Here is a 26,960-nt window from a genome sequence, read left to right as displayed (position 1 = left end):
CAAACCACCGTCCTTCTGCATGCAAGGCAAATAAATGCCTTAACCTCCACGCTATCTCTCCGGCCCCAAGGAGATCATTTTTATATGTTCATATGGCTGTTTGGTCTTGGTACAGTTTATTTTTATTTTCTCCCTCAATTCATGAGGCAGAACAAGGTGATTCAAGTTGTTTGGTTCTGCTGGAGGAAGACAAAGAAAAGAAAAAAACAAAACAAATAAAACCAAAACCAAAACAAAATCAAACAAAAAAAGATAACAACTACCAAAAAAAAAAAAAGAAAAAAAATACACCCAGCAACAAAAAATCACCGAATAATAACCACAAGAGTGAAAAAGAAAGAAAAAAGTGGAAGAAGAAAGAAAAAAAAAAAAGAGTCCTGGTGTGGCAGGTTTTGTGTCCCCCCCCCTTTTTTTTTTTGCATAGGCACGGTAGTAAGTTTTGGGGAAGAAAGGGAATTCCCTTGGGAAGGCAACTGATTTTGCCATTTTCATTCACCTTGTAGTATTTTAGGATAGCCAGTTTAACTTACTTTCTTTTATGCTTATTCTTCTTGGGAGTGGCATAAGAACGACTTCTTCCTTTTCTTAGCACCATGCTGAAGTCTCAAAAGGAGATGGAAGAGTACGTCCATCTTTAAGTTATTTACCAGCAAATATTATTTGCTGGTTGGGAGGAATTTCTTCCTCATCCTGGATCTTGGCCTTTGTATTTGCTTTTTCTTTTTGGTTTTTGGTTTTTGGGTCACACCCGGCAGTGCTCAGGGGTTACTCTGGTTCTCTGCTCAGAAATTGCCCCTGGCAGGCACAGGGGACCATTTGGGATGCTGGAATTCAAACCACCGTCCTTCTGCATGAAAGGCAAACGCCTTACCTCCATGCTATCTCTCCGGCTCTGGCCTTTGCATTTTCTATAGTATCTGAGGACTCAACCTCAGGAGGGTTTTAACAAAAATCTACATCTTGGAAATGGTCCACCGTAGAAGGTCAACTGGTAGTTTTATTAAGTTAAGTGTCATATATACTTAAATGCATACTGTAGAGTTATACTAAAAGTAAAAGCAATATGTTTCATTGTTTATTATTTGTTTTGTTTTTGAACCATACACGGCAGTGCTCAGAGTTGACTCTTGTCTTTGTGCTGAGGAATCATTCTTGGTTGAGCTTGGGATACCATGCAGTATTGGGATGGAACCTAAGTTGTGCTATGTGAAAAGTGCCTTAACCATTGTACTATCTCCCTGGAATTTCATGATGTAATATAAAACTAAATCTAAGATACTATGAAAATTATGCTTCTGTTACATGATTTGGTAACTGAATAGTTACCAATGTTTTTACCATTACCAACTCCCATTTCTTTTTTTTTTTTTTTTTTTTTTTTTTTTTGGTTTTTGGGCCACACCCGGTAACGCTCAGGGGTTACTCCTGGCTATGTGCTCAGAAGTTGCTCCTGGCTTGGGGGACCATATGGGACACCGGGGGATCGAACCGCGGTCCGTCCAAGGCAAGCGCAAGCAAGGCAGGCGCACCTTACCTTTAGCGCCACCGCCCGGCCCACCAACTCCCATTTCTATTGCTTTTGGGCATTTAATAATCCTCTAGGAAGTTTTTATATCCATTTATGAGAGAGATCATTCTGAGGCTGTTTCTCTTTATTTTATTCAACACGATTCTTTCTAGAACAATCCAAGTACCAGCAAATTGCATTCTTTTGGTAGATCGGTATATGTACCTTGATTTATTGTAGTATGATTCCAGTTTCTCTTCAATTTTCATTTGACCTTCTCTTCTAAGATCTTTTTTTTCTCTTTCTTTTCTTTTCTTTTCTTTTCTTTTCTTTTCTTTTCTTTTCTTTTCTTTTTTTTTTTGTTCTTGGTCACACTCAGCCGCACTCAGGAGTTACTCCTGGCTCTATGCTCAGAAATCACTCCTGGCAGGCTTGGGGGGGACCATATGGGATGCTGGTATTTGAACCACCGACCTTCTGCATGCAAGGCGAACACCCTACCTCCATGCCATTTAAGGATATTTTTGTTTGTAGGTACAGCCTATTGTAATTCATGAAGGTTTCATCTTTTTTTTTTTTTTTTTTTTGGTTTTTGGGCCACACCCGGTGATGCTCAGGGGTTACTCCTGGCTATGCGCTCAGAAGTCGCTCTTGGCTTGGGGGACCATATGGGACGCCGGGGGATCGAACCGCCGTCCGAGGCTAGAGCAGGCAAGGCAGGCACCTTACCATTAGCGCCACCGTCCGGCCCCTGAAGGTTTCATCTTAAGATCCTTACCTTGGGGCCGGGTAGGTGGCGCTGGAGGTAAGGTGTCTGCCTTGCAAGCGCTAGCCAAGGAAGGACCGCGGTTTGATCCCCCGGCGTCCCATATGGTCCACCCAAGCCAGGGGCGATTTCTGAGCACATAGCCAGGAGTAACCCCTGAGCGTCAAACGGGTGTGGCCCAAAAACCAAAAAAAAAAAAAAAAAAAGATCCTTACCTTAATTACCTCTGTGAAGACCCATATTGCTCTAATATTAAGTTTCTAGGTAGACTTAATTATTAGAGATTACACTTTAACCAACTACAGTTTGTACTTTGATTCTCCAAACTTCATGTTCATCCCATATGCAAAATACATTCGTCTCAATGCTCATCCTCTGAAGTCTCAAACTGTTTTCTTTTTTTCCCTGCTCCTCAAACTGTTTTCTTAACGAACTCTTTTTTTTTTTTTTGGTTTTTGGGCCACACCCTGTGACGCTCAGGGGTTACTCCTGGCTATGTGCTCAGAAGTTGCTCTTGGGGGACCGTATGGTACGCCGGGGGATCGAACCGCGGTCCGTCCTAGGCTAGCGCAGGCAAGGCAGGCACCTTACCTCCAGCGCCACCGCCCGGCCCCTTCTTAACGAACTCTTAAAAGTCTCAGCTAAATATCAGTTCAAAACTTCAAATCTCAGTATATGCTTCATCTTGAATAAGTAATGGGTGGATTCTAAATATGACCCAAGTGGAATAAAACTTCCCATTTTCTGTGGTCCTGCAAAATCAGAAAATAAGTTTTTTGCCGAATACGCACTTGTAGGGCAGCAAAGGATAGGTAGTTTACATTTTGCATAGAAGTAATAGAAGAAAAAAAAAAAAAAAAGAAGTAATAGAAGAGGGGCTGGTGAGGTGGCGTTAGAGGTAAGGCATCTGCCTTGTAAGCGCTAGCAAGGAAAGACCGAGGTTTGATCCCCCGGCGTCCCATATGGTCCCCCCAAGCCAGGGGCAATTTCTGAGCGCTTAGCCAGGAGTAACCCCTGAGCATCAAACGGGTGTGCCCCCCCCCCAAAAAAAAAAGAAATAATAGAAGAAAGAAAATGGATCTATCATCCCAATGAGACTTAATTTTCTGTGACCTTATTTTCTATGTGAGACCTTTGAGTCTTCATAGACCCTTTAGAGGACTACTTCACTGGCCTCTGCCTCTATCTTTGGCTATGTCTTTTTAGTAATTTTTCTATTTCACTGAAGTATAGCACACTTTCGTAGCTGAATATTAGCATTTTTCAGCCTATACTTCTAGAAGTTAAACAAACGCCTTTTTAAAATTTGTGATGGTCCCTGTTTTATCAGCATGGACTGGTGGTATTTTTTTTTTCTTGGGCCACACCCGTTTGATGATCAGGGGTTACGCCTGACTAAGCGCTCAGAAATTGCCCCTGGCTTGGGGGGACCAAATGGGACGCTGGGGGATCGGACCGCGGTCCTTCCTTGGCTTGCGCTTGCAAGGCAGACACCTTACCTCTAGCGCCACCTCGCTGGCCCCGTTGCTACGATATTTTGAAAAGCCTTGTATACCTGTATACAAAGGGAATTCACATGATTATTCTTTTCGGATGACTGTCTGTGGTCTGTCTTCTGTTGAAATTGACTGAAACCAGCTAATAATTTTAGTAAATGATTGTCTTAGCTTGTATCTTTGCTCGTTTGTCAAAGATAAGTTGTTCATTTACTTGGTCTCGGCATCTCTCTTTATTTCAATACCACACTGTTTATATTATTATAACATTAAAATGTAATTTAAAGTTGGAGAAAGAGAAACTTACCATATCTTTTCCTAGGATTGCTTTAGCTGTTCAGAGATTTTATTACTATACATAAATTTCAACAGCATTAGGTCTTTGTCTTAAAAGAACATCATTGTGGGCCGGAGAGTTATCGTGGAGATAGGGTGTTTGCCTTGCATGAGGGACTGTGGTTCGAATCAAGGCATCCCATATGGTCCCCCAAGCTTGTCAGGAGCAGTTTCTGAGCGTAGAGCCAGGAGTAACCACTGAACATTGCTAGATGTGAACCAAAAACCAAAAAAACAAATGTCATTTTAATAGGAATTGTCACTTTTATAGGAATTGCATTGAATCTGAATATTACTTTGAGTAGAAAATATTACTTTGAGTAGAATTGTTATTCTGCAGGGCTGGAGAGATAGCATGGAGGTAGGGCATTTGCCTTGCATGCAGAAGGACCGTGGCTCGACATGCAGATGGTCCCCCGAGCCTGCCAGGAGTTGCTCCTGAACACTGCCGGGTGTGACCCAAAAACCAAATACTTAAAAAAAAAATGGTTACTGGGGCCGGAGAGATAGCATGGAGGTAAGGCGTTTGCCTTTCATGCAGGAGGTCATCGGTTCGAATCCCGGCGTCCCAAATGGTCCCCCGTGCCTGCCAGGAGCAATTTCTGAGCCTGGAGCCAGGAATAACCCCTGAGCACTGCCGGGTGTGATCCAAAAAAAACCACACACACAAAAAATGGTTATTATGATCCATAAATAGGGTCTGTGTTTTCATTTCATTGTGTCATTTCTCTTAACCTGTTACTTGACTGATTGATTGATTGCTTTTTGGCCCACAACGTTGCCGCTCGGGTTTACTTTTGGATCAGTACCCCAGGCTCAGTGCTCCAACGTTCCTCCTGACAGGCTGGGAGGTACCATATGGAATATGCCCCGATTGGGGATTGGGGATCAAATTGAATCCCCGGGTCAGTCTGCTGCGTGCTAGGCAATATCCTACCTGCTGTGTTATCCTTCAGTGCTGCATTATGTAAATCTTTCACCTCTTTCGTTTAGCAGAACCTAGGTAAATTTTTTTGTTTGTTTGTTTTTGGGCCACACCCGCAGGTGCTCAGGGGTTACTCCTGGCTCTCTGCTCAGAAATAGTTCCTGCCAGGCACGGGGGACCATATGGGACACCAGGATTCGAACCAGCCACCTTTGGTCCTGGATTGGCTGCTTGCAAGGCAAACACCCTGCTGTGCTATCTCTCCGGGCCCCTAGGTAATTTTTTTGAGGCAATGTTGTCAATGGGATAGTTTTCAATTTCTCTCCTATTTTATTGCTTAATATAGAAATGCCATGATTATCTATATGTTGATTTTGTAGTTAATTGGTGGTGCTTTTTTGGGTGGTCTCTAGGGTTTTCTAAGATCAACTACAAGTAGTGAAAATTTAATTACTTTGTTTGTTTTGGGCCACACCTGGTGTTACTCCGGGGTTCATACACTGGTGATGCTCAGGGGGTATTCCTCGCTACTTGCTACTTGGGGGGGGGGGGCACATGGGACACTGGGGATTGAATCGAGGTCTGTCTTGGGCAGCCACGTGCAAGGCAAACACCCTACCGCAGTGCTATCACTCCAGCTTCAATCGATGACTTTATTCAATCTGGATGCTTTTAATAACTTTTTTTGCTTACTTAATAAGGACCTACAATACTATATTGAATAATGTGGTGAGAGATGGCAACTTGAAACTTTTTCTTGTTCCTGATCTTAGAGGAAATTCTTTAAATTTCTTACCGTTGGGTATGATGTTTGCTGTGACAAAACGTATTCTCTTTTTTTTTGGTTTTTGGGTCACACCTGGCAGCGCTCGGGGGTTATTCCTGGCTACTACGCTCAGAAATTGCTCCTGGCAGGCTCGAGGGGACCATGTAGGATGCTGGGATTTGAAGCGCTGTCCTTCCGCATGCAAGGCAAATGCCTTACCTCCATGCTATCTCTCTAGTCCCGACAACTTATCTTAATATTAAAGTTACTTTCAATTTTTTCTTTTTTATATTGATTTATTTTTGTTTTGGGTCACACCAGCAGGGCTCAGAGGTTACTCCTGGCTCTGTGCTTAGAAGTCACTCCTGGCAGGCTTGGGGGACCAGTGGGATGCCAGGATTCGACCACCATCTGTCCTGGATTGGCTGTGTGCAAGGCAAATGCCCTACCACTGTGCTATTTCTCTGGCCCCTACTTCCAAATTTTTAGTTGCTTAATACAGTAGCATACCATATCCATATACCAAAAATAGTCTTTATTTTTCTAGAGATATGATAAATCATTATAAGATTGATTGCTTAAGACAGAAGACATGGGGACTAGAAGTAAGGTGTCTGCCTTGAAGCGCTAGCCTAGGACAGACCGCGGTTTAATCCCTGTGTCCCATATGGTCCCCCAAGCCAGGAGCGATTTCTGAGTGCATAGCCAGGAGGTAACCCCTGAGCATCAATGGTGTGGGCCAAAAACAAAAAACAAACAAAAAGACAGAAGACATGGTGCCTGAGAAATTGTATGTGGTGAAAGCACTTTGCAAGCAGCTGGCCTGGGCTCTATCTTGGGCACTGCCATATGGTCCCCTGAGCCTTGCCAGGAATGATACCTGAACACACAGCTAGGATTGAGCCATAAGCACATCTGGTGTGGCCTAAAAATGAACTCTTCACTTAAACTCCAAACGAACTTAAATTAAAAATAGTTGGGATTTGGCTCAGCAGCAAATCATGGACTTTCCTATTTATGAGATTTGAGTTCAATCTAGCACTGTCAGATGAAACAACAACCTAGAAATTTATTCTTTCACAATTTTGGAGGCTAGGATGTACAGAATCAGGGTGTTGACAGAGCAATGCTCTCTCTGAAGGTAGCACAGGTGTGTGTTCTTTTTTACTTTTTTGTGATATGGTGATGAAACCCTGGGCCTCACATGGCAAAGTTAGTTCTACCTCTGAGGTACTGCTCTAGCCTTGCTCCCTGTGGTCTGCATTTGTGACTGTGTAAGTTTTTATATATATCTGTATTTATTTTGGTTTTGGGTCATGCTTGGCAGTGCTCAGGAGTTACTACTTTCTCTGTGCTCAGAAATTACTCCGGGCAGGCTCAGAGACCATATAGGGTGCTGAGGATTGAACCTGGGTTGGCTGCATGCAAGGCAAGTGCCTGATCCTCAGTACTATTGCTCTGGTCCCTCAAGTAAATTTATAATTTTTTTTCCTTCCGATTGCTTTCTGTGTCTCTTTTTTTTTTTTTTTTTTTTTTTTTTTGGTTTTTGGGTCACACCCGGCAGTGCTGAGGAGTTACTCCTGGCTCTACGCTCAGAAATCGCTCCTGGCAGGCTCGGGGGACCATATGGGATGCCAGAATTCGAACCACCGATCTTCTGCATGCAAGGCAAATGCCTTACCTCCATGCTATCTCTCCGGCCCCTTTCTGTGTCTCTTCTAATGTCGCTTCATAGTTTTATGACCAACCCTAATCCAGGATAATCTCATTTTAAGGTTCTTATGTAATAGAATTATATCTGTAAAGTAGTTTATTGCAAAAGTTCACATTCTGAGATTTTTGGGTAAACATATCTTTTGGAGACTATAGTTCAACCTACAACAGGGTCTTTTTTTTTTTTGTTTGTTTGTTTTTGGGTCACATCAGGCAGTGCTCAGGGGTTACTCCTTGCTTTACGCTCAGAAATTGCTCATGGCTGGTCTGATGGCAGTGGTTTATCAGAACTTATTGTTAGTATCACAAAAGTTGGTATATAAATCCCCCCACTGCTCAATTTGACTGGCTTAAAAAGAAAATAAAAGAAATTGCTTCTGGCAGGTTTGGGGGACCATATGGGATGCTGAGATTAAAACCATCATCCTTCTGCATGCTATCTCTATGCTGTTTCTCCAGCCCCATTTCTGCAGTTCTGTCTTGGTAAATTGTTTTTGGGTCACACTTGGTGGTGCTCAGGGATCACTCCTGGTGATGCTTGGGAGATTGACTATATGAGTTGCTGGGGAGTGAACCTGGGTCAGCCACGTGCAAGACAAATACCCTACCCTTTGATTTATAACTCTCCATTTTTAAAGAAAGGAAGTTTTGATAAGAAACTATGAATGAAACTTAGATGTTATTTGAAGTAAAAATAGGGAAAAAACAAAGGACAAATATTTCATAATAGCTATATGAAGTAGGTAAATTCACTGAGACAAGTAAAAGGGGCTGGAGAAATAGGGGCAGGTAGGATGTTTGTTTGCCTCTTGTGGCCTATCCAGACATTATCCCCAGCATGGTCCTTTAAGCACTACCAGAAGTGATGATCCAGAAATATAATTTTTGTTTAAACATTTCTCTTTAGTTCTTGCTTTTGTTTATTTTTGTTTTGGGGTCACACATGGTGCTCAGGTTTACTCCTGGCTCTGCATTCAGATCATTTTTGGTGGGCTGGAGATGTACTATCATTCTGGCCCCTTAAAACCTTTTGGATATATGCCCAGAAATAGATTTGTATAGTTATATGGAAATTTTGTTTGTTTGTTTGTTTGTTTTTGAGTCACACCCAGCAGTGCTCAGGGGTTACTCCTGGCTCTACGCTCAGAAATCCTGGCAGGTTCGGGGACCATAGGGGATGCCGGGATTCGAACCACCATTCATCCTGGATCAGCTGTGTGCAAGGCAAGCACCCTACCGTTGTGCTACCTTTCTGGCACCAGTGCTTGATCTTGAATATTCTTTTTTTTTTTTTTTTTTTTTTTTGGTTTTTCGGGCCACACCCGTTAGATGCTCAGGGGTTACTCCTGGCTACGCACTCAGAAATTGCCCCTGGCTTGGGGGACCATATGGGACGCCGGGGGATTGAACCGTGGTCCTTTCCTTGGCTAGCACTTGCGAGGCAGACACCTTATCTCTAGCGCCACCTCGCCAGCCCCGATCTTGAATATTCTTTTGGTTGCTCAAGGTCCATGGTGCTGGGCACCCCAGGCTCAACTCATTGGTGCTGAGGACCCTCCAGGACTAATCTGTTGGGGAGGGGGGGAATCTCAAGATGCCTGCAAAGGATGTGCCCTTCTGTCCAGTCTAATTTATTGTGTATGGATTTCAACAGATTTATGTGTACTGATTTTTGTATCCTGCTCATTTACTGAGCTCACTATTTCTAGTAACCTTTGTGGAATTTTAGGCTTTTCTGCATATATTTTCTTCTGCTAATAGCTTTTAGTTTGGATTGCTTTTATCTTGCATAATTCCTTTTTTTTTTTTTTTTTTTTGGTTTTTGGGCCACACCCGTTTGACGCTCAGGGGTTACTCCTGGCTATGTGCTTGTGCTCAGAAATCGCCCCTGGCTTGGGGAGACCATATGGGACGCCAGGGGATCGAACCGCGGTCCTGATCCTTGGCTAGCGCTTGCAAGGCAGACACCTTACCTCCAGCGCCACCTACCCGGTCCCTTTTAAACAACTCCTTTTTTTTTTTTTTTTTTTTTTTTGGGCCACACCCAGTAACGCTCAGGGGTTACTCCTGGCTATGAGCTCAGAAGTTGCTCCTGGCTTGGGGGACCATATGGGACGCCGGGGATCGAACCGCGGTCCGTTCAAGGCTAGCGCAGGTAAGGCAGGCACCTTACCTCTTGCGCCACCGCCCGGCCCCGCATAATTCCTTTTAAGACTTCCAGAACTATGTTCAAGAGGAGCTGTGAAAGTGGAATACTTATTGTGGTTAGTTCAAAAAGAGATGTGAAACTGACCTCCACTTCAAAAGCCATGTTCTTTGCCTTCGTAGGAGAAAGAATTCAGGGACCAGAAAGATAGAATATGACTTAATGTTCTTGCCTAGCATACAGCTGACCCTGACATTACAAATGGGTACCGTGAACACTACAGTAGTGATTCCTGAGGACAGAACCAGGAGTAAGCCCTGAGCATAATTGGGTCTTGCCCCTTTCCCACAAAAGATGAAGGATAGGCACTGTAGAGGGTTGGAAAGATAGTTTAATTCCTGGCATATGGCTCCCCTATGATTTTTTTAGTCACAGAATAGCTGTGGGGGTCCTACACCAGCACTATTTAGGTAACCCTGATTGTCTAGACAGCACAAGACTTGAGCACCAATTTACTTTTGTGCCCTGGAATTGCACTTTAGTGACTAATTGCCCAGTAATTGATAGGAGTGGCTCATGGGCTCCCTGTTCACCATGTGTGAGTTCTCTATAAAAGGATAAGAGTAGGATTTTTTTTTTTAATAGAGAGACTACAAGCTTGAAATGTGGGTATGAATTCTCTTTAGAGTTCTGCACTGGGTTTTGGGGTAAGGTTTTTAAGGAGTGTACTTTAAAGGGGGTGAATATAAATAAGGGTTTGGATTTCCATAGCATCACTGGTGTGCTAAAGTTGCAAATGCTCATGATGATTACATGCTCATTTGTGTGTTTAGCGTCTAATATAGCCTAGGTGCATGTCAACTAATAAGTATTTTGGACTTAATGAAGAGAAAAATAAAATAGTATTAGAATTTTAATTCATGTCCAACATTTATGCATGTTGGATTAATGACCCGGTTTTCCAAAATTCTGTAACAGGAAGTTGGTAACCACAAGGTTGTCTGAGTCAGAGTCTCAAGGTGCCTTTGTTTTTCTTTAGGTATTTGAGATAAGCCTTTTGTTTCTGTAGTAATTTTCTGCACAGTGTCTCTGACATTTTTTTTTTTTTTTTTGTTTTTTGGGTCACAACCGGCAACACTCAGGGGTTACTCCTGGCTCTACGCTCAGAAATCACTCCTGGCAGGCTTGGGGACCATATGGGATGCTGGGATTCAGCATCCTGCGTCTGCTGCTTGCAAGGCAAAAAAAGAGCCCAGGTTTTATTTTTTTTGTTTTTTTGTTTGTTTTTTTTTTTTTTTTTTTTTTTACTCAGATAAGAGAATAGCCATTCCTGCCTTTTTCTCGCCATTCTTGACTTGGAGCACCTTATTTCAGCCTTTCATTTTCAGCTTATGTTTTTATTTTATGGTTTTGAACAACACACACCTGCTGGCCCTCAGGGTTTACTTCTCATTTTTGGTTTTTGGGTCACACAGAGCTGTGCTCAGGGGTTACTCCTGGCTCTATGCTCAGAAATCGCTCCTGGCAGGCTCAGGGGACCATATGGGATGCTGGATTCAAACCTTCTGCATGCAAGGCAAACACCCTACCTGCATGCTATCTCTCCTGCCCCAGTCAGGGTTTACTTCTGACACTGCTCAGGAATTACTACTGGCAGGAGTCAAGGACTGTATATGGTGCCAGGTATTGAACTTGGGTTATATGTACTAGGCATTCACTGCATTCATTGATTACTCCAGTCCCATTTTTATCTTTTGTTGGGGGCCACCTTCAGGCCTCTTTTTTATTGTTGCTTTTGGTGCATATCCAGCAATGTTCTGGGGTTTACTCCTGGCTCTGCATTCAGGAAGTACTCCTGACAATTCTCAAAGGAACATATGGGTTGCCAGGGATTGAGCCTAGGTCCACCTGTGCAAAGGAAGAACTTTCTGTGCTAAAGTATCTCTCTAGCCACGATTGTATAATGCTCTTAAAATCTCCATATCTGAATACATTTTCGTTTTGTTTCTGTTTATGATTTTTAGGTGAAATTGGCTGCTCTTAGGGCTTACTCCTACCTAGTTTTGTGTGTGGGGGACCATATGTGGTGCCAGGGACTGAATCTTCAGGGTCAGTTGCATGTTTGGCAAGCACCTTATCTCTGTTCGAAAAAAGATTTTTGTGTGCTATTATTTACTTACCATTTAACTATACTTGTTTTGTCCTCTTCCCTTTTAACATTTTGTTGTCTCAAGTCACTTTTTTGGGGGAGGGGGGCACATCTGGCGGTGTTAAGGTACTATCCTTGTTCTGTGCTCAGAAATCATTCCTGCAGACTTGGGGAACTATATGGTATGCCAAGGACCAAACAGATTGTGGTTGGCTGTTTGCAAGGCAAACATCCTACCCACTGTACTATCCTACCCACTGTGCTATCCTACCCACTGTGCTATTGCTCAGGCCATCACTGTTGTTTTTATGTTACTATATTATTCCAATGCTCAAATTTGGCTTCTTTTCTGTTTCTTTTTTTTTTTTTGGGGGGGGGGGGACACACCTGGTGCTGCTCAGGGGTTATAGAAATTGCTCCTGGCTTGGAGAGGACCATATGGTAATCCAGGGAATCGAACCTCGGTCCGTTGTGGGTCACCAAATGCCCTAGTGCTGCAGCACAGCTCCGGCCCCTCTTTTCATTTTTTAATGGACCTTCTACAGTGCTAGATGCTAATAATAGCTTGAGGATTCCAGAATTTATGGACATAAATTCTTAGTTATTATTTTTGTTTAAAAAATATCTTCAGTTCGCTATTATGGTTGAATGTTAATTTTGTACTATGTGGTATTCCTACCTTTTTTTCCCTCCCTTTCTAGATATGGGACTGTTATTTCACCATCCTGTACGGTTTCTGCTGAGAATTCTGATGAATGTTTGCTTGATAGATATGACTTTGTATATGTTACTTTTTTCATCTTTTTCTAGCTGCCTTTCATATTCTTAACATTTGACTTTTGGTAATTTAACTATGATCCGAATTGATGTAGATCGTTTTAGTTGATTGGTATTTTGTGTATCCTGAATATCTATAGTTTATTTATTTATTTTGGTTTTTGGGCCACAATCGTGGTGCTCATGGGTTACTCCTGGCTTTGCACTCAGAAATCGCTCCTGGTAATCTTGGGAGACCATGTAGGATGCTGGGATTCGAACCTGTGTTGGCTGCATGCAAGGCAAATGCCTTACTGCTGTGTTTTAGCTCTGGCCGCCAGTTTATTCTTTTTTTAGTTTTGGGATATTTCCAGCTATTATTGGAACATAGTTGTCCCATATTATTCTATGGTTGTTTCGAGATTGTTCCATGGTTGTTGTTGTTGGAACATGGTCTTTGCTACCTTCTCTCTTCACTGTGTTGCTTTCCCATAACTCTTTTTTTTTTTTTTGGTTTTTGGGCCACACCCAGCAATGCTCAAAGGTTATTCCTGGCTGTCTGCTCAGAAATAGTTCCTGGCAAGCACGGGTGACCATATGGGACACCGGGATTCGAACCAACCACCTTTAGTCCTGGATCAGCTGCTTGCAAGGCAAATGCCACTGTGCTATCTCTCCAGGCCCCTCCCATAACTCTTGGGCTTATCCTTCTAACCATGTCTTACTATTTATTTAAGATTTTTTTTGTGTGTGTGGTTTTTTTTTGGGCCACACCCAGGGGTTACTTCTGGCAATGCGCTCAGAAATTGCTCCTGGCTTGGGGAACCGTATAGGATGCCGTGGTTCAAACTGTGGTTCTTCCTAGGTTAGTCCTTGCAAAGCAGACACCTTACTGCTAGTGCCACCACTCCGGCCCCTCTTTTCTTTTTTCTTTTATTGGGTCACACCTGATGGTGCTCAGGGATTGCTTCTGGCTTTGCACTCAGGAATCATTCTTGGTGGTCTCTGGATTGCAGGGGATCAAATCTGGGCCACATGCAAAGCAAGTGGCCTATTATTCATTGTGCTATTATCTCTGGGTTCTAGACTTTAGTTTTTCTAAATCTTGCTTTTCTCTCAATTTGAATAATTACTTTGATTTTTTTTTTGTTTGTTTGTATTTTGGGCCACACCCGGTGGTGCTCAGGGGTTACTCCTGGCTGTCTGCTCAGAAATAGCTCCTGGCAGGCACAGGGATTCGAACCAACCACCTTTGGTCCTGGATCGGCTGCTTGCAAGGCAAACACCATTGTGCTATCTCTCCAGGCCCATGATTTTTTTCTATTTCTGATATTCTTTCCTATGTGAGTTTGAATGTACTTGTTTTACTTTCCACATTTGATTGAATTTTCTTCAGCGTGTTCTTCACAGCATTCGTTTGGTACTGTTTTTAGAGAGGAGGGTAGTGTAGCACACTGGCAGTATTTAGGACCTACTCCTGGCTCTGTGCTTAGTATCCATATGTGGTGCCAGGGATTAACCTGCATGCAAGTGCCTTAACTTTTATAGTAATGACCCTAAGAGGATGCACCCCTCTCCTTACCACCCCCAACCTGTACTAGGCATTGAACCCAGTCCTGCATGGCTTGAACTCTACCACTAAGCTTCATTTCCTAACGTTTGGGAAACTTTTGTTTGTATGTTGTTGTTTTTTTTTTTGTTTGACATTGTCTTCACTTTTAAGTATCGTTACATCAAGTAATAAGATGCAATTAATTCTTGAATTCTTCCATCTGGTAACTTTGATGAAAGGAAAGGAAAAGGAGCCAACAAGACAAAGCTACTAGGATCTATTGTGTTTAGCTGGGTAGGGCTATATTAAGACTGGCTGCAGCTTTACGCTATAACAAAGAACTATTTACTACTTTTTTATAAAACCCCTGATTTTGAAGAAAACTTCAGGGAAAAAATTAAATTCCTATCTTTCTTTAGAATATCTAAGAAAGGGGCCGGAGAGATAGCATAGCAGTGTTTGCCTTGCAAGCAGCTGATCCAGGACCTAAGGTGGTTGGTTCGAATCCCGGAGTCCCATATGGTCCCCCGAGCCTGCCAGGAGCTATTTCTGAGCATATAGCCAGGAATAACCCCTGAGCACCTCTGGGTGTGGCCCAAAAACAAAACAAAAAACAAAAACAAAAACAAAAAAGAAAAAATCTAAGAAAGGTTTTTTTTTTTGTTTTGTTTTTGTTTTTGTTTTTTGTTTTTTGTTTTTGGGTCACACCCGGCAGTGCTCAGGGGTTTTTCCTGGCTCCATTCTCAGAAATTGCTCCTGGCGGGCACAGGGGACCATATGGGGCGCCGGGATTCGAACTGATGACCTCCAGCATGAAAGGCAAACGCCTTACCTCCATGCTATCTCTCCGGCCCCAAAATCTAAGAAAGGTTTACAACTATAACCTTCCTGAATATATCTGATCTTGACTTAAAAGTACATATATACTTTATATATATATAAGTATAAAAAAGTATATATTTCTAAGGAAAATGAGGTAAAAAAGGTGGAATTTTTGGATAAACTCTTAAATTTGTATAGAGATTAGACTTGCTATTATCAAAAAGTGAAGAGACCTATACATCATACACATCCTCCCTATGTCCATTCTACACAAAAATAATGTAATGTCTTTTCACATGACTAGAGTTCCAGCTCTGCTAAAGTACCATGTCTCTTGAAGGTACATGAAGGCCAATCCATGCTACAGGTCAGATGTGGCTTTCTTTTTCCCTAGTTGTTGATGTGATAGTATTTGTGGCTGCATTTCACAGATTATTCATATATGAATAGTAAGTTCTTTTTTTTTGGATTTTGGGCCACACCCAGCGATGCTCAGGGGTTACTCCTGGCTGTCTGCTCAGAAATAGCTCCTGGCAGGCACGGGGGTGGGGGTGGGGGTACGGACCATATGGGACACCGGGATTCGAACCAACCACCTTAGGTCCTGGATCGGCTGCTTGCAAGGCAAACACCGCTGTGCTATCTCTCCAGCGGGCCTGGATAGTAATTTCTTAATACCCAATTCTGGACAGCCAAGAGGGTTTTTTTTGGGGGGGTGAGGTGGGGTTGTGTCATACTCGGCAGTGCCCAGGGGTCACTTCTGGCTACCCTCAAAAATCAGAAATTGCTCCTGGCAGGCTTGGGGGACCATATGGGATTCCGGGATTCGAACCACCATTCTTCTGCAGGCAAGGCAAATGCCCCTACCTTTATGCTATCTTTCCGGCTCCCAGAAGAGGTTATTTTGAACTTTCTTGTTCTGCTTGAAGTAGCCTGGAGGATGCAGTTCTTGTTCTCTACTTCCTTGACCTCGAACTCTTCCCTTTCTTTGCAGGTGGTTATTGTTAAAGTTCTGCCTGAACAACTTTGGATTGCTTTTTTTTGCTTGGGTATCTTGCCCTTCAGTGACTGCTAGGTGCCTTGTGATTGGCTGACCAACCTGCCAGCTACTGAACTTCATCCACTTTATTTTTTGTAGTGGTTAGTGGCCCCTAGATTTTTTTTTTTTTGGGTCACATCTGGTGACATTCAGGGGTTACTCCTGGCTATGTGCTCAGAGATTGCTGGGGTACTATATGGGACGCTGGGTGATCAAACCCAGGTCTGCCCTAAGTTGTTAGCACTTGCAAGGCAAATGCCTTTTCGCTAGCGCCACCACTCCAGCCGCCACTCTTGGATCATTTGACCAGTTTGTTTCCTCTATTCCATTTACATTGTGATCATATATCTTTTAGACGGATGAACAGTCTCAGAGAGACCAGACTGTGAGTGAGTGATACCTTTTCTTGGTGATGTAGTTGATTTTCATTGTGTTTCTACAGGGAACTTCACTTGTCAGCATCTATTCAGTCATTTTGCTTGTAGTCCTCTATTATGTGTGTTTCAAAAATAAGTTTTTCTATGTTATTTCTGTTCCTTGACTACTTAATTTGTAAAGGAAATGAATTGGATGTGCTGGAGAGACAGTACAGTGTACTTTGGATGCAGTGCACCTGGATTCGATTTCTGGCATTCCCGTATGAACCACCACGCACTGTCATAAGTGACTCTTTTTTTTTTTAATATATATAATTTTTTATTTTGAATTATGAGAACAAAAGATGCAAAGAAAGAGGATAAGGTAAAGTTACAGTGGAAGGACAATCACCCATAACATAATTATCAGAAGACGTCCCCTTGCTGATATCTTAACTTTGAACTTTCACCAAAGAAAGTTAAGATAAATAAAACAGAATCCATGTGCAATTACTTTGTCCCTCAAGTCCCCAGATTGTAGCACATTATAATATTTCTTAACAGCACACAAGGCAATCTAAAGCCATCAAACTTACGTAGCTCCTTAAACATTAGAGGCATAGTATTTTTTACATTTCCATGTACATGCATATTAGCTTAAGTTAATCTCAAATTTTAAGTGGGTGCGTTTTTAAGGATTAGAGTCAAAGGAGCACAGTAAAAACGGTGTTAGAGTGGCAATTGTTGTTTGCATAGGCCCACCAAAATATGAGAGGCATGGAAAGGAATAACCTTGGCCTAAATACAAAGAGATCCTACCCCTGAAGTTTCCTGGCATAAGACCAGCTCTAGGCCTCAGGAAAGTTATCGTTCGCTCCAAGACATTGTCCGTAACGCCAACACACTTATCACACAGTCTCTGTTGTTGGTCTCATGATTTTGTATTAAAGATTCTGGAATCTGCATGTCCTACATTAAAGTCATGATGTGGAGTGCCTTCTCGTTTCACCTCACCATGAAAGGGCAATGCAGGAAGCCCTGTCCTGTAAGCAGGTTGTTGTTGTTAAGTCTTCTCATTGTTAAGGGAAATCTCTTTTGAGCAGGACGATGTCTGAGCAGTGGTAGGGTTTTCCGTGGTAGAGGATTGCTTCCAATTGATGTTATAGACAAACCTCACCATAAAGGGGCAATACAGCAAGCCCTGTCCAGTAAGCAGGTCATTGTTCTTGTTGTCTTCTCAGTGTTAAGGGGTGTCACTTTTGAGTAGATCGATGTCAGAGCAGCTGTAGGGTCGTCCCTGGTACAGGAATGCCTCCGGGTGATGTTATATACAACCTTGGATGTTTTGTAAATGTCTTCTGTAGATCAAGGGGTAAATGGAGAATGCCCATTCTTCTGAGGCCTGTGCCAGGTCTTTATGTCAATGTTCAGGGTGTAAGGTCTCATTGCACTACAAGATTTGTGTGTTCCCATTTCTATTAGATAAGAACTTATTGGTATGTATAGTATTTTCCCATGTTAGTGTGCCTACGCAAACAAGATATAAAGCCACGTGGTGCTATAAGATATATGGGGGCATAAGAACATTTCCAACAAGACCCATGACTTGGTTCAAACATAAGTATTAAACTGAGGGATTCTTTCACACCAAATTCCATATTGAGCAGTTCACAAAGAGAAGATAAAAAACATGGGGGGGGATCATCACTGTATAAGAAAGTATTTAGCAAAAGTTATAGCCGTCAAAGAAAACACTTACAAATGTTGAAAAGATATGTATCCTTTTTATGCCTTTTAAAATAGTTGGGTGGGTGTTAACACTAGGGCACCACTTTGGTCTGTGACTTAGGACTCAACAGTACTTAAGTTAGAAAGGGTAAAAAAGGAGTAATGATGATAGAAGTTAAAGAAGTTAAAGAGAAATATGAACTTATGAAGGGGTATGCAAAAGGGCAGAATACAAAATGGACATTCTGCATACATAAAAACATAATTCAATGATAGTGAGTACGATTAATGTTTCTTGTGAGAGTACGATTAATGTTTCTTGTGAGAGTACTATTAATGTTTCTTGTGCGCGCGGGGGCGATAGACTGTAGACTGGACAGAGATTACCAGTGCCAGCCAAACCTCCTCCTGCTAGACTCCTGGCTCCCAGGAAGGAGAGATCCTTCAAGAAGCTGGGAGACCAGAAGTTCAGAGCCCCACCCAGACCCTCCCTAAGGAGCCGCATGGATAGTGGGGGAAGGCCTAGGGTACCTTCAAGCTCCACCAAGGGACCCAACTCACCGGCTTGCCCAGGCGTGTGGCCCGGGGAAGCCTTGGAGATCTGGAGCAAGGTGGCAGAGGGGTGCTGGGGTTACCCAAGTCCCGCAACCTCCCTAGGCCTGGCCAAGCAGGCCTCCGGCAGAAGTTCAGAGCCCCACCCAGACCCTCCCTAAGGAGCCGCATGGATAGTGGGGGAAGGCCTAGGGTACCTTCAAGCTCCACCAAGGGACCCAACTCACCGGCTTGCCCAGGCGTGTGGCCCGGGGAAGCCCTGGAGATCTGGAGCAAGGTGGCAGAGGGGTGCTGGGGTTACCCAAGTCCCGCACCCTCCCTAGGCCTGGCCAAGCAGGCCTCCGGCATGGCAGGGGCCTGCCAAACCTCCTCCTGCTAGACTCCCGGCTCCCAGGAAGGAGAGATCCTTCAAGAAGCTGGGAGACCAGAAGTTCAGAGCCCCACCCAGACCCTCCCTAAGGAGCCGCATGGATAGTGGGGGAAGGCCTAGGGTACCTTCAAGCTCCACCAAGGGACCCAACTCACCGGCTTGCCCAGGCGTGTGGCCCGGGGAAGCCCTGGAGATCTGGAGCAAGGCGGCAGAGGGGTGCTGGGGTTACCCAAGTCCCGCACCCTCCCTAGGCCTGGCCAAGCAGGCCTCCGGCATGGCGGGGGCCTGCCAAACCTCCTCCTGCTAGACTCCCGGCTCCCAGGAACATAAGTGACTCTTTAATACAAACCAAAAACATCCCCTGGGGCCGGGCAGTGGCGCTAGAGGTAAGGTGCCTGCCTTGCCTGCGCTAGCCTTGGATGGACCACGGTTTGATCCCCGGGTGTTCCATATGGTCCCCCAAGCCAGGAGCAACTTCTGAGCGCATAGCCAGGAGTAACCCCTAAGCGTCACCGGGTGTGGCCCAAAAACCAAAAACCAAAAAAAAAAAAAAAAAAAAAAGATCCCCTGAGTTGGTATCGCCATATTTGATCTCCAACCCCCCAAAAGGGGATGTGCATTGGCTAACATTATTTTAGTTTATTTTTTGGCCACACCAGGCAGTGCTTAGGTGTTACTCTGGCTCTGTGATCAGGAATCATTCCTGGTGGGCCCCGGGACAAATGGAATGCTAGGGGTCATACCTGGATTGGATGCATGACTTGAGCCCAACAAAGCACAAATCATTCTTTTATATGAATGATAATCCAGGAAATTTTAGTTTTTATTCTTGTTAGATAATCTTTTTTGTTTTTTTTTTTTTTTTTTTGGGCCACACCTGGCAGTGCTCTGGAGTTATTCCTGACTCTGTTATGAGGGATCACTCCTGGCAGTGTTTGAGAGACAGTCTAGGATTCTTGGGATTGATTGAACCCAGTTTTCCTGTATATAAGATAAGTACCTTTCTGCTGTACTATTTCTCTGGCTTTTTTTTTTTTGGTCGCTATCTTTTTTCTTTTTGCTGATTTTTGTCACACACATTATGTCATAAATGTAGCATCATGCTGTAGATTATCATTGATGATTTGGTCAACCACTGCACCATGTTCCACACCCTAGATAAAATGCTGCTGGCACTCGGGACATCCTGGTGAACCCCTAGCCCTCTCTCTGAATGTGAGAAATGAGAGATATAGCACTTCTGGTAGGGTGTTTTTCTTGCATGTGGCTAATCCAGTTTCAACCTCCTTAGTTGCATATGTTCCTCTTAGTATACCAGGAATGATACCCAGGTACAGAGCCATGAGTATTCCCTGAACATCACCAAGTATTGCCCCCAAAAAATAAAGCAAAGTATGGTAAAAGAATATGAAAATAATATTTATATTCATCTTTCCTTTATTTTTCAGTTTGAGCAAAAAGCTGGTGCGGTGTTTGATGAAATTGTAGAGAACTGTAAGTACTATTTGGAAAAAATTGTTAATGTTTTTAGGTTGGTAATAAAGTAAGTCTAATAGAACATTTATAATGTCATGTTTATTAGGATTGATCAGTGTACTGCTTTAGTTTTAACTAATTTATATCTCATTACATTCTGTTAATACTTTCTTCAAGTTAATCTGCATTGCAACAATTAAAAAATTATTTTGTCCTGAGAATTATATTGAAATATGGTGTAGTTTGTGTTTGTATGAATCTTATTGATATTTGTACTTACCGTTCAATAAGGATTTTGTTTATTGGGTTTTTTAGCTTTATCTTATTTTTGTTTCTTAAAATTATAAAAGTAATACATTCTATATTATAATACAGAATTGAATAAAGTGGGAAATAAAAGCCTTTGCCTTTGCCATTCTCCAAAGGTATCCAGTTTTAAAAGTTACTATATCTTTCCAGACTTTTTTTCTATAAATCACAAATATCTACATATGATGGTGGTGATTTATGTATCAGTGAGGATTCCGTACTGTACTTGCCTTTTCACTCAACTGCCTAGATGTCTAGTTCTGTAGATAAAGATCTGTTATATCCCTTCTAATGGCTACTTTTTATTTAATTGGATGGTTTTATTATACTTTAAACAACTTGTTTTTGGGCCCGGAGAGATAGCACAGTGGTGTTTGCTTTGCAAGCAGCTGATCCAGAACCAAAGGTGGTTGGTTCGAATCCCGGTGTCCCATATGGTCTCCGTGCCTGCCAGGAGCTATTTCTGAGCAGACAGCCAGAAGTAACCCCTGAGCAGAGGGGTGCTGGGGTTACCCAAGTCCCGCACCCTCCCTAGGCCTGGCCAAGCAGGCCTCCGGCATGGCGGGGGCCTGCCAAACCTCCTCCTGCTAGACTCCCGGCTCCCAGGAAGGAGAGATCCTTCAAGAAGCTGGGAGACCAGAAGTTCAGAGCCCCACAGCAGACAGCCAGGAGTGGCCCCTGACCACCGCCGGGTGTGGCCCAAAAACAAACAAACAAAAAAAAATAAACAACTTGTTTTATATATGTATAAATCATTTTTAACTTAATTATTTTTAATAGTATTGGGTGTGTATTCTTATGCATATATTTAACTAATTGTTAAAAGTGTTTCTGTTGGGGAAATGCTAGTCATAGAATTAATTGGTGTTTTATCAAAGGATGTACTTGTTTCTGAAAAATTTATTTTGTCATCTAGCATTTCTGAGTAATGCTAGATGTAATTCTTTTTTTTTTTTTTTTTTTTTTTTGGTTTTTGGGCCACACCCTGCGGTGGTCAGGGGCCACTCCTGGCTGTCTGCTCAGAAATAGCTCCTGGCAGGCACGGGGGACCATATGGGACACCGGGATTTGAACCAACCACCTTAGGTCCTGGATCGGCTGCTTGCAAGGCAAACGCCACTGTGCTATCTCTCCGGGCCTGTAATGCATTTTTTAATTTAAGTATCACTGGTTGGATCTGTTGGTACCACCTTTCTTTTTGTAATTAGTTTATTAATATTTGTGAGTAGTAGCCATTTTGAGGGATTGTGGTAAGCAATAAAAATTGCTCATCTAAAAAAATTTGCTTATCTAGGGGCCGGAGAGATAGCATGGAGGTAAGGCATTTGCCTTGCATGCAGAAGGACCGTGGTTCAAATCCCGGCATCCCATATGATCCCCCCAGCCTGTGAGGAGCGATTTCTGAGAGCCAGGAGTAACCCCTGAGTGCTGCCGGGTGTGATCCCAAAAATCAAATAAATAAATAAATGACACCAGGGTTTGATCCCTGGCACTACAAATAAAATATCCTGATGGGTCAGAATAATGGCTCAGAGGGTAGGGTTCTTCTTGCCTTGCATGTTACCAACCTGGGTTTGATCTCCAGCATCCCTGAATGATTCCTGAAAGCAAAGATAGGAATAGCACCTGAATATCACTGGGTGTGGTTCAAAAACAAATAACAACAACAACCCCTCCCTCCTTATTCTAGAAGTACTTTAGGACATCTTACAGTTGTTTTTTTTTTTTTGGTTTTTGGGCCACACCCGGAAATGCTCAGGGGTTATATGCGCTCAGAAGTTGCTCCTGGCTTGGGGGACCATATGGGACGCCGGGGGATCGAACTGTGGTCCGTCCAAGGCTAGCGCAGGCAAGGCAGGCACCTTACCTCTTGCGCCACCGCCCGGCCCGACATCTTACAGTTTTAAAATATACTGTATATATATTTGGAGTATATACTCCAAATATAGTAGAGTAAGGAATATATTTACACCAGTATGCTCTGTGAAGTATACTGGAGTAAAGAATATATTTACACCTGTATGCTCTGTGACAGATCATGGTCCTACTTATTATATTATTGCCAGAAAGCAGCTCTCTTCAGTGACTTTCATTTTTTCTGTATATTCACCTTAAATTTTATTATTCTATAACATTTTTGATTTATCTGCTGCTGATTTAGGAACCACTTATCAGTGGTCAAGCAAAACACAGTGAAATAGTCAAACATGTCACTGAAGATATCAGCCATCTCAGCCACTGCTTTCCAGTTTCATCAGATTATTTTTATTACATGCTTCTTGACATATTTTGGTCAAGAGTGTATACTTGAGTAGAACTCAAATAGCTTTGAATGATGATTTTAATCTTATACTTTGTCAAAGATATTATAATAAAATTCTTTTTTTATTTTTGTTTTTTTGTTTTGGTTTTTTGGCCACATCCGGTGACACTCAAAAATTGCTCCTGCAGGTACGGGGATATCAGGATTTGAACCATCATTGGTCCTGGGATGGTCGCTTGCTAGACCAACGCCCTATCACTGTGTTATCTCTCTAGCCAGTAACAACAATCTTAATATGTTAATAGGAATGTTTGTTTTTGGGGCCCTTTACTAAAAACTGAAGGCTAAGTTTCTGGTATTCCATCTTGTATGCTCCACATCTTTCAAACTCTTAAGTTTGAGAGGTTGAAAAGAGTACTGTGGTTAGGGTTTTCCTTGCACAGAAAGAACTGGGAACAATGCAGGTTTGATTCCCTGCATCCCACGTGGATGGAGATTCATGAGAGGAGAGCCAGGAGTAATCCCTGAGCATCTCCATATGTGGCCCTAAAACAAAAGCAAAATAAGGGGCCGGAGTGATAGCACAGCAGTAAGGCATTTCTCGACCAACACAGGATGGATCCCGGTTTGAATTCATTACATATGGTCTCCCGATTCTTCCAGGAGTAACCCCTGAGCACTGCTGGGTAGACTCAAAAACAAACAACACCAACCAATCAACTAACCAAAAATAAAACCCAATAGATGTAGTGTTACAATCAGGCAATTTTAGAAGATATGTTGAATGCAACTGTTATTTGTAATAGAAAGTAATTTTCTTATCTTTCGCTTTCTCATGATTTATCATTGAGGGGCCAGTGAAGGCTCTAGAGGTGAAGTAGAATGAAAAGTATAAGGATTATTATTATTATTATTATTATTTTTGTTTTTTGGTCACACCCTCTCAGAAATCACTCCTGGCAAGCTCGGGGGACCATAATGGATGCGGGGATTCGAACCACCATCCTTCTACATGCAAGGCACTCTTTACCTCCATGCTATCTCTCTGGCCCCTAAAGATTATTTTTTAAGAATGCAAGGTTTGTTTGTTTGTTTATTTATTTGGACTTTGGACTATACACCCAAGGATGCTCAGGGGTTACTGCTGGCTCTACGCTCAGAAATTGCTCCTGGCAGGCTCGGGACCATATGGGAAGCCGGGAATCGAACCCAGGTCTGTCCGGGTCATTGGCGTGCAAGGCAAACACCTTATTGCTGTGCTATTGCTTCGCACATACACCCCCCCAAAACTTTTTTTTTTTTTTTTTTTTTTTGGTTTTTGGGCCACACCTGGCGTTGCTCAGGGGTTACTCCTGGCTGTCTGCTCAGAAATAGCTCCTGGCAGGCACGGGGGACCATATGGGACACCGGGATTTGAACCAACCACCTTTGGTCCTGGATTGGCTGCTTGCAAGGCAAACACTGCTATGCCTGGGCGCTGGGCCCCCCCCCCCCAAATTTTGAAGTCAGGAACGTAACATAAAACTGGGAGAGATGGGGCTAGAGAAATAGCATGGAGGTGTAGAGTGTTTGCCTTGCATGCACAAGGATGGTGGTTCGAATCCCGGCATCCCATATGGTCCCCCGAGCCTGCCAGGAGCGATTTCTGAGCATGGAGCCAGGAGTAACCCCTGAGCGCTGCTGGGTGTGACCACAAAACAAAACAAAACAAAACAAAAAAAAATTGGGAGAGATAAGGCTGATTAATACTAGCTAATATTTTTAGGAAAAATTTCCCCCCATTGTTGGTTTTTGCCACATTCAATGATGTTTGGGCTCTGCACTCAGAAATCACTTCTGGCAGGCTTGGAGACCATATGGGATGCTGAGGATTGAACCCATGTTAGGTTGGTTGTGTGTGAGGCAAGTGCCCTACCCATTTTACAGTCTCATTGCTTTTAGGGAATTTTGTTCATTTTTGGGTCACACCTGGCAGTGTTCAGGGGTTACTCCTGGCTCTGGACTCAGAAATCACTCCTGGCAGGCATTGGGTACCATATTTGAATGCCAGAATTCGAATCTCCATCCATCCTGGATTGGCTGCGTGGAAGGCAAACCCCCTATCTCTTCGGCCCCTCTTTTAGGGGAATTTTTGTATTCTCTAGATGAGATTGGTATTTTTAGGATTGCCATTTAGGAAGGAAGGAAGGAAGGAAGAGGGAGGGAGGGAGGAAATTAATTGTCACCGGTGCAAGTTCATCAAATCCTCTAATGCTAGACTTAATCTGTACACATTGCCCAAAGATATGGGACTTCACATTTTTGGTTTGTATTATTATTATTTTTTTTTTTTTTTGGCTTGTGGACCACACATAATTCAGCAATCACTCCCTGTGGTGTTTGAAGGACCAGATGGGATGCTGGGGATAGAACCCCTGTAGGCCTCATACAATTTAAGTACCTACTTGTTTTACTTTTTCTTAGGTCTCCAGACATTTTCTAAATTAAATTCTGTTTCCTTGGTATTGTCCTTTAGACAATTTGGGCCAATATTTATATATTTATTTGCAATTTTTAAAAAAAAATTTATTGTGACCAAAGTGCATTACAAATCACTGCATCATTTATGGTACATAGTGACAATGAATGAGGGGCATTCCCACCACTAGTGCTGTCCTCTCTCTGCCCCTGTTCCTAGTATGCATCCCATATCTCCCTCCTCTACCCCCCAGATAGCTATTGCAACTGGTCTCCACTTAACAGCTTGTTGTAGATTGAGCATCTATTCCACCATCATTGGAGATAAAGAGGATAAGAAAAAAGGGAGAAAAAAATTTGGTGACAACTACCAAAAAAAGAAAGAAGAGAGAAAAAAAAAAGAAAAGAAAAATGGAAGAAAAAAGAAAAATAAATGGACCTGGCAAATAAAAATAAAAATAAATCTCTAAATAATAACCACAAGAGTGGAAAGAGAAAAGTGGAAGAAAAAAGGGAAGGAAAATAAAGTCAAAAGCTAACAAATCAAAACAAAACAAGAAAAAGTATGGGTGCTGGAGTGGTAGGGTTTGGCGTTTCTCCCACTTTTTTTGTTTTGTTTTGTTTGTTTGTTTGTTTTGGCCATACCGGCTGTGCTCAGGTGTTACTCCTGGCTGTCTGCTCAGAAATAGCTCCTGACAGGCACGGGGGTCCATATGGGATGCAGGGATTCGAACCAACCACCCTAAGTCCTGCATGGGCTGCTTGCAAGGCAAACACCGCTGTGCTATTTCTCCGGCCTCTTTTTTTTTTTTTTTTTTGCATAGGCACAATAAGCATTGGGGAAGAAAGGGAATTCCCGTGGCCTAAGAGATTCAGGGTTTCTCCATTCTTGAAGCATACCATCATGGGATCAACCCCTGGCTCCATATATACTCATTACCCCATCCCAAAGGCTTTTTTGTGATGCCAGGAAAGTTTCCTCTCGCTTGCGTGTGAGAAAATCAAGCCACTGTAGCTAGTGATCTTGATATTTTCGCGGGTTATAGGTCAGGGTCTAGGATAGAGTCTCTAGGTTCTAGAGGTTCCTATCCATCCTTGTTGTGTTCAGTCTTCTGTAACACTTGCTCCCTGTTTTCGTTCAGTCCCTAAGCCGAAGCCTAGGATATTATGTATCCAAAGGTTCTGCTCAGTCTCTGTTGTTCAAGTTGGACCTCTGCAATAAGACATCTTGTTGTTGTTTTTTAATGTGCCCTGGGCTACAGCCTAGGGTAGCGTTTTCCTTATTAGTCCCAAGGTAGGTTCTATTCAGTCACGGTTGTCAAAGTCAGTTTTCTGTTGTTGGTGCTCTTATTTTTCACAGTTCAAAGGACGATATCTCTTCTCATTTCCATTTAGTGTTAGGTGATGTGATAGGACAGCCTGGTCTTAGGTCAAGTTTTCCTTTCCTCGTTGTCATATCAAAACTGGCACAAGTTG

At 42.8% G+C, this 26,960-nt stretch overlaps 1 protein-coding gene across 1 annotated transcript in view; it reads left to right on the top strand.

Annotated features, from left to right (window-relative positions):
• The window catches only part of ZMYM4 (zinc finger MYM-type containing 4), a 154,431-nt gene that overhangs the window by 17,648 nt on the left and 109,823 nt on the right, over positions 1-26,960 (top strand). The window contains exon 2 of the mRNA XM_049774621.1: positions 20,428-20,473. Coding sequence (XP_049630578.1) covers positions 20,428-20,473 — 46 coding nt within the window. The remainder of the gene's footprint in view (positions 1-20,427; positions 20,474-26,960) is intronic.

The sequence above is a fragment of the Suncus etruscus genome, chromosome 6, assembly GCF_024139225.1.
Source record: "Suncus etruscus isolate mSunEtr1 chromosome 6, mSunEtr1.pri.cur, whole genome shotgun sequence".
Classification (NCBI taxonomy): Eukaryota; Metazoa; Chordata; class Mammalia; order Eulipotyphla; family Soricidae; genus Suncus; species Suncus etruscus.
The sequence above is the reverse complement of the archived record's forward strand: the minus strand, read 5'-3'. Positions and strand labels throughout refer to the sequence as shown.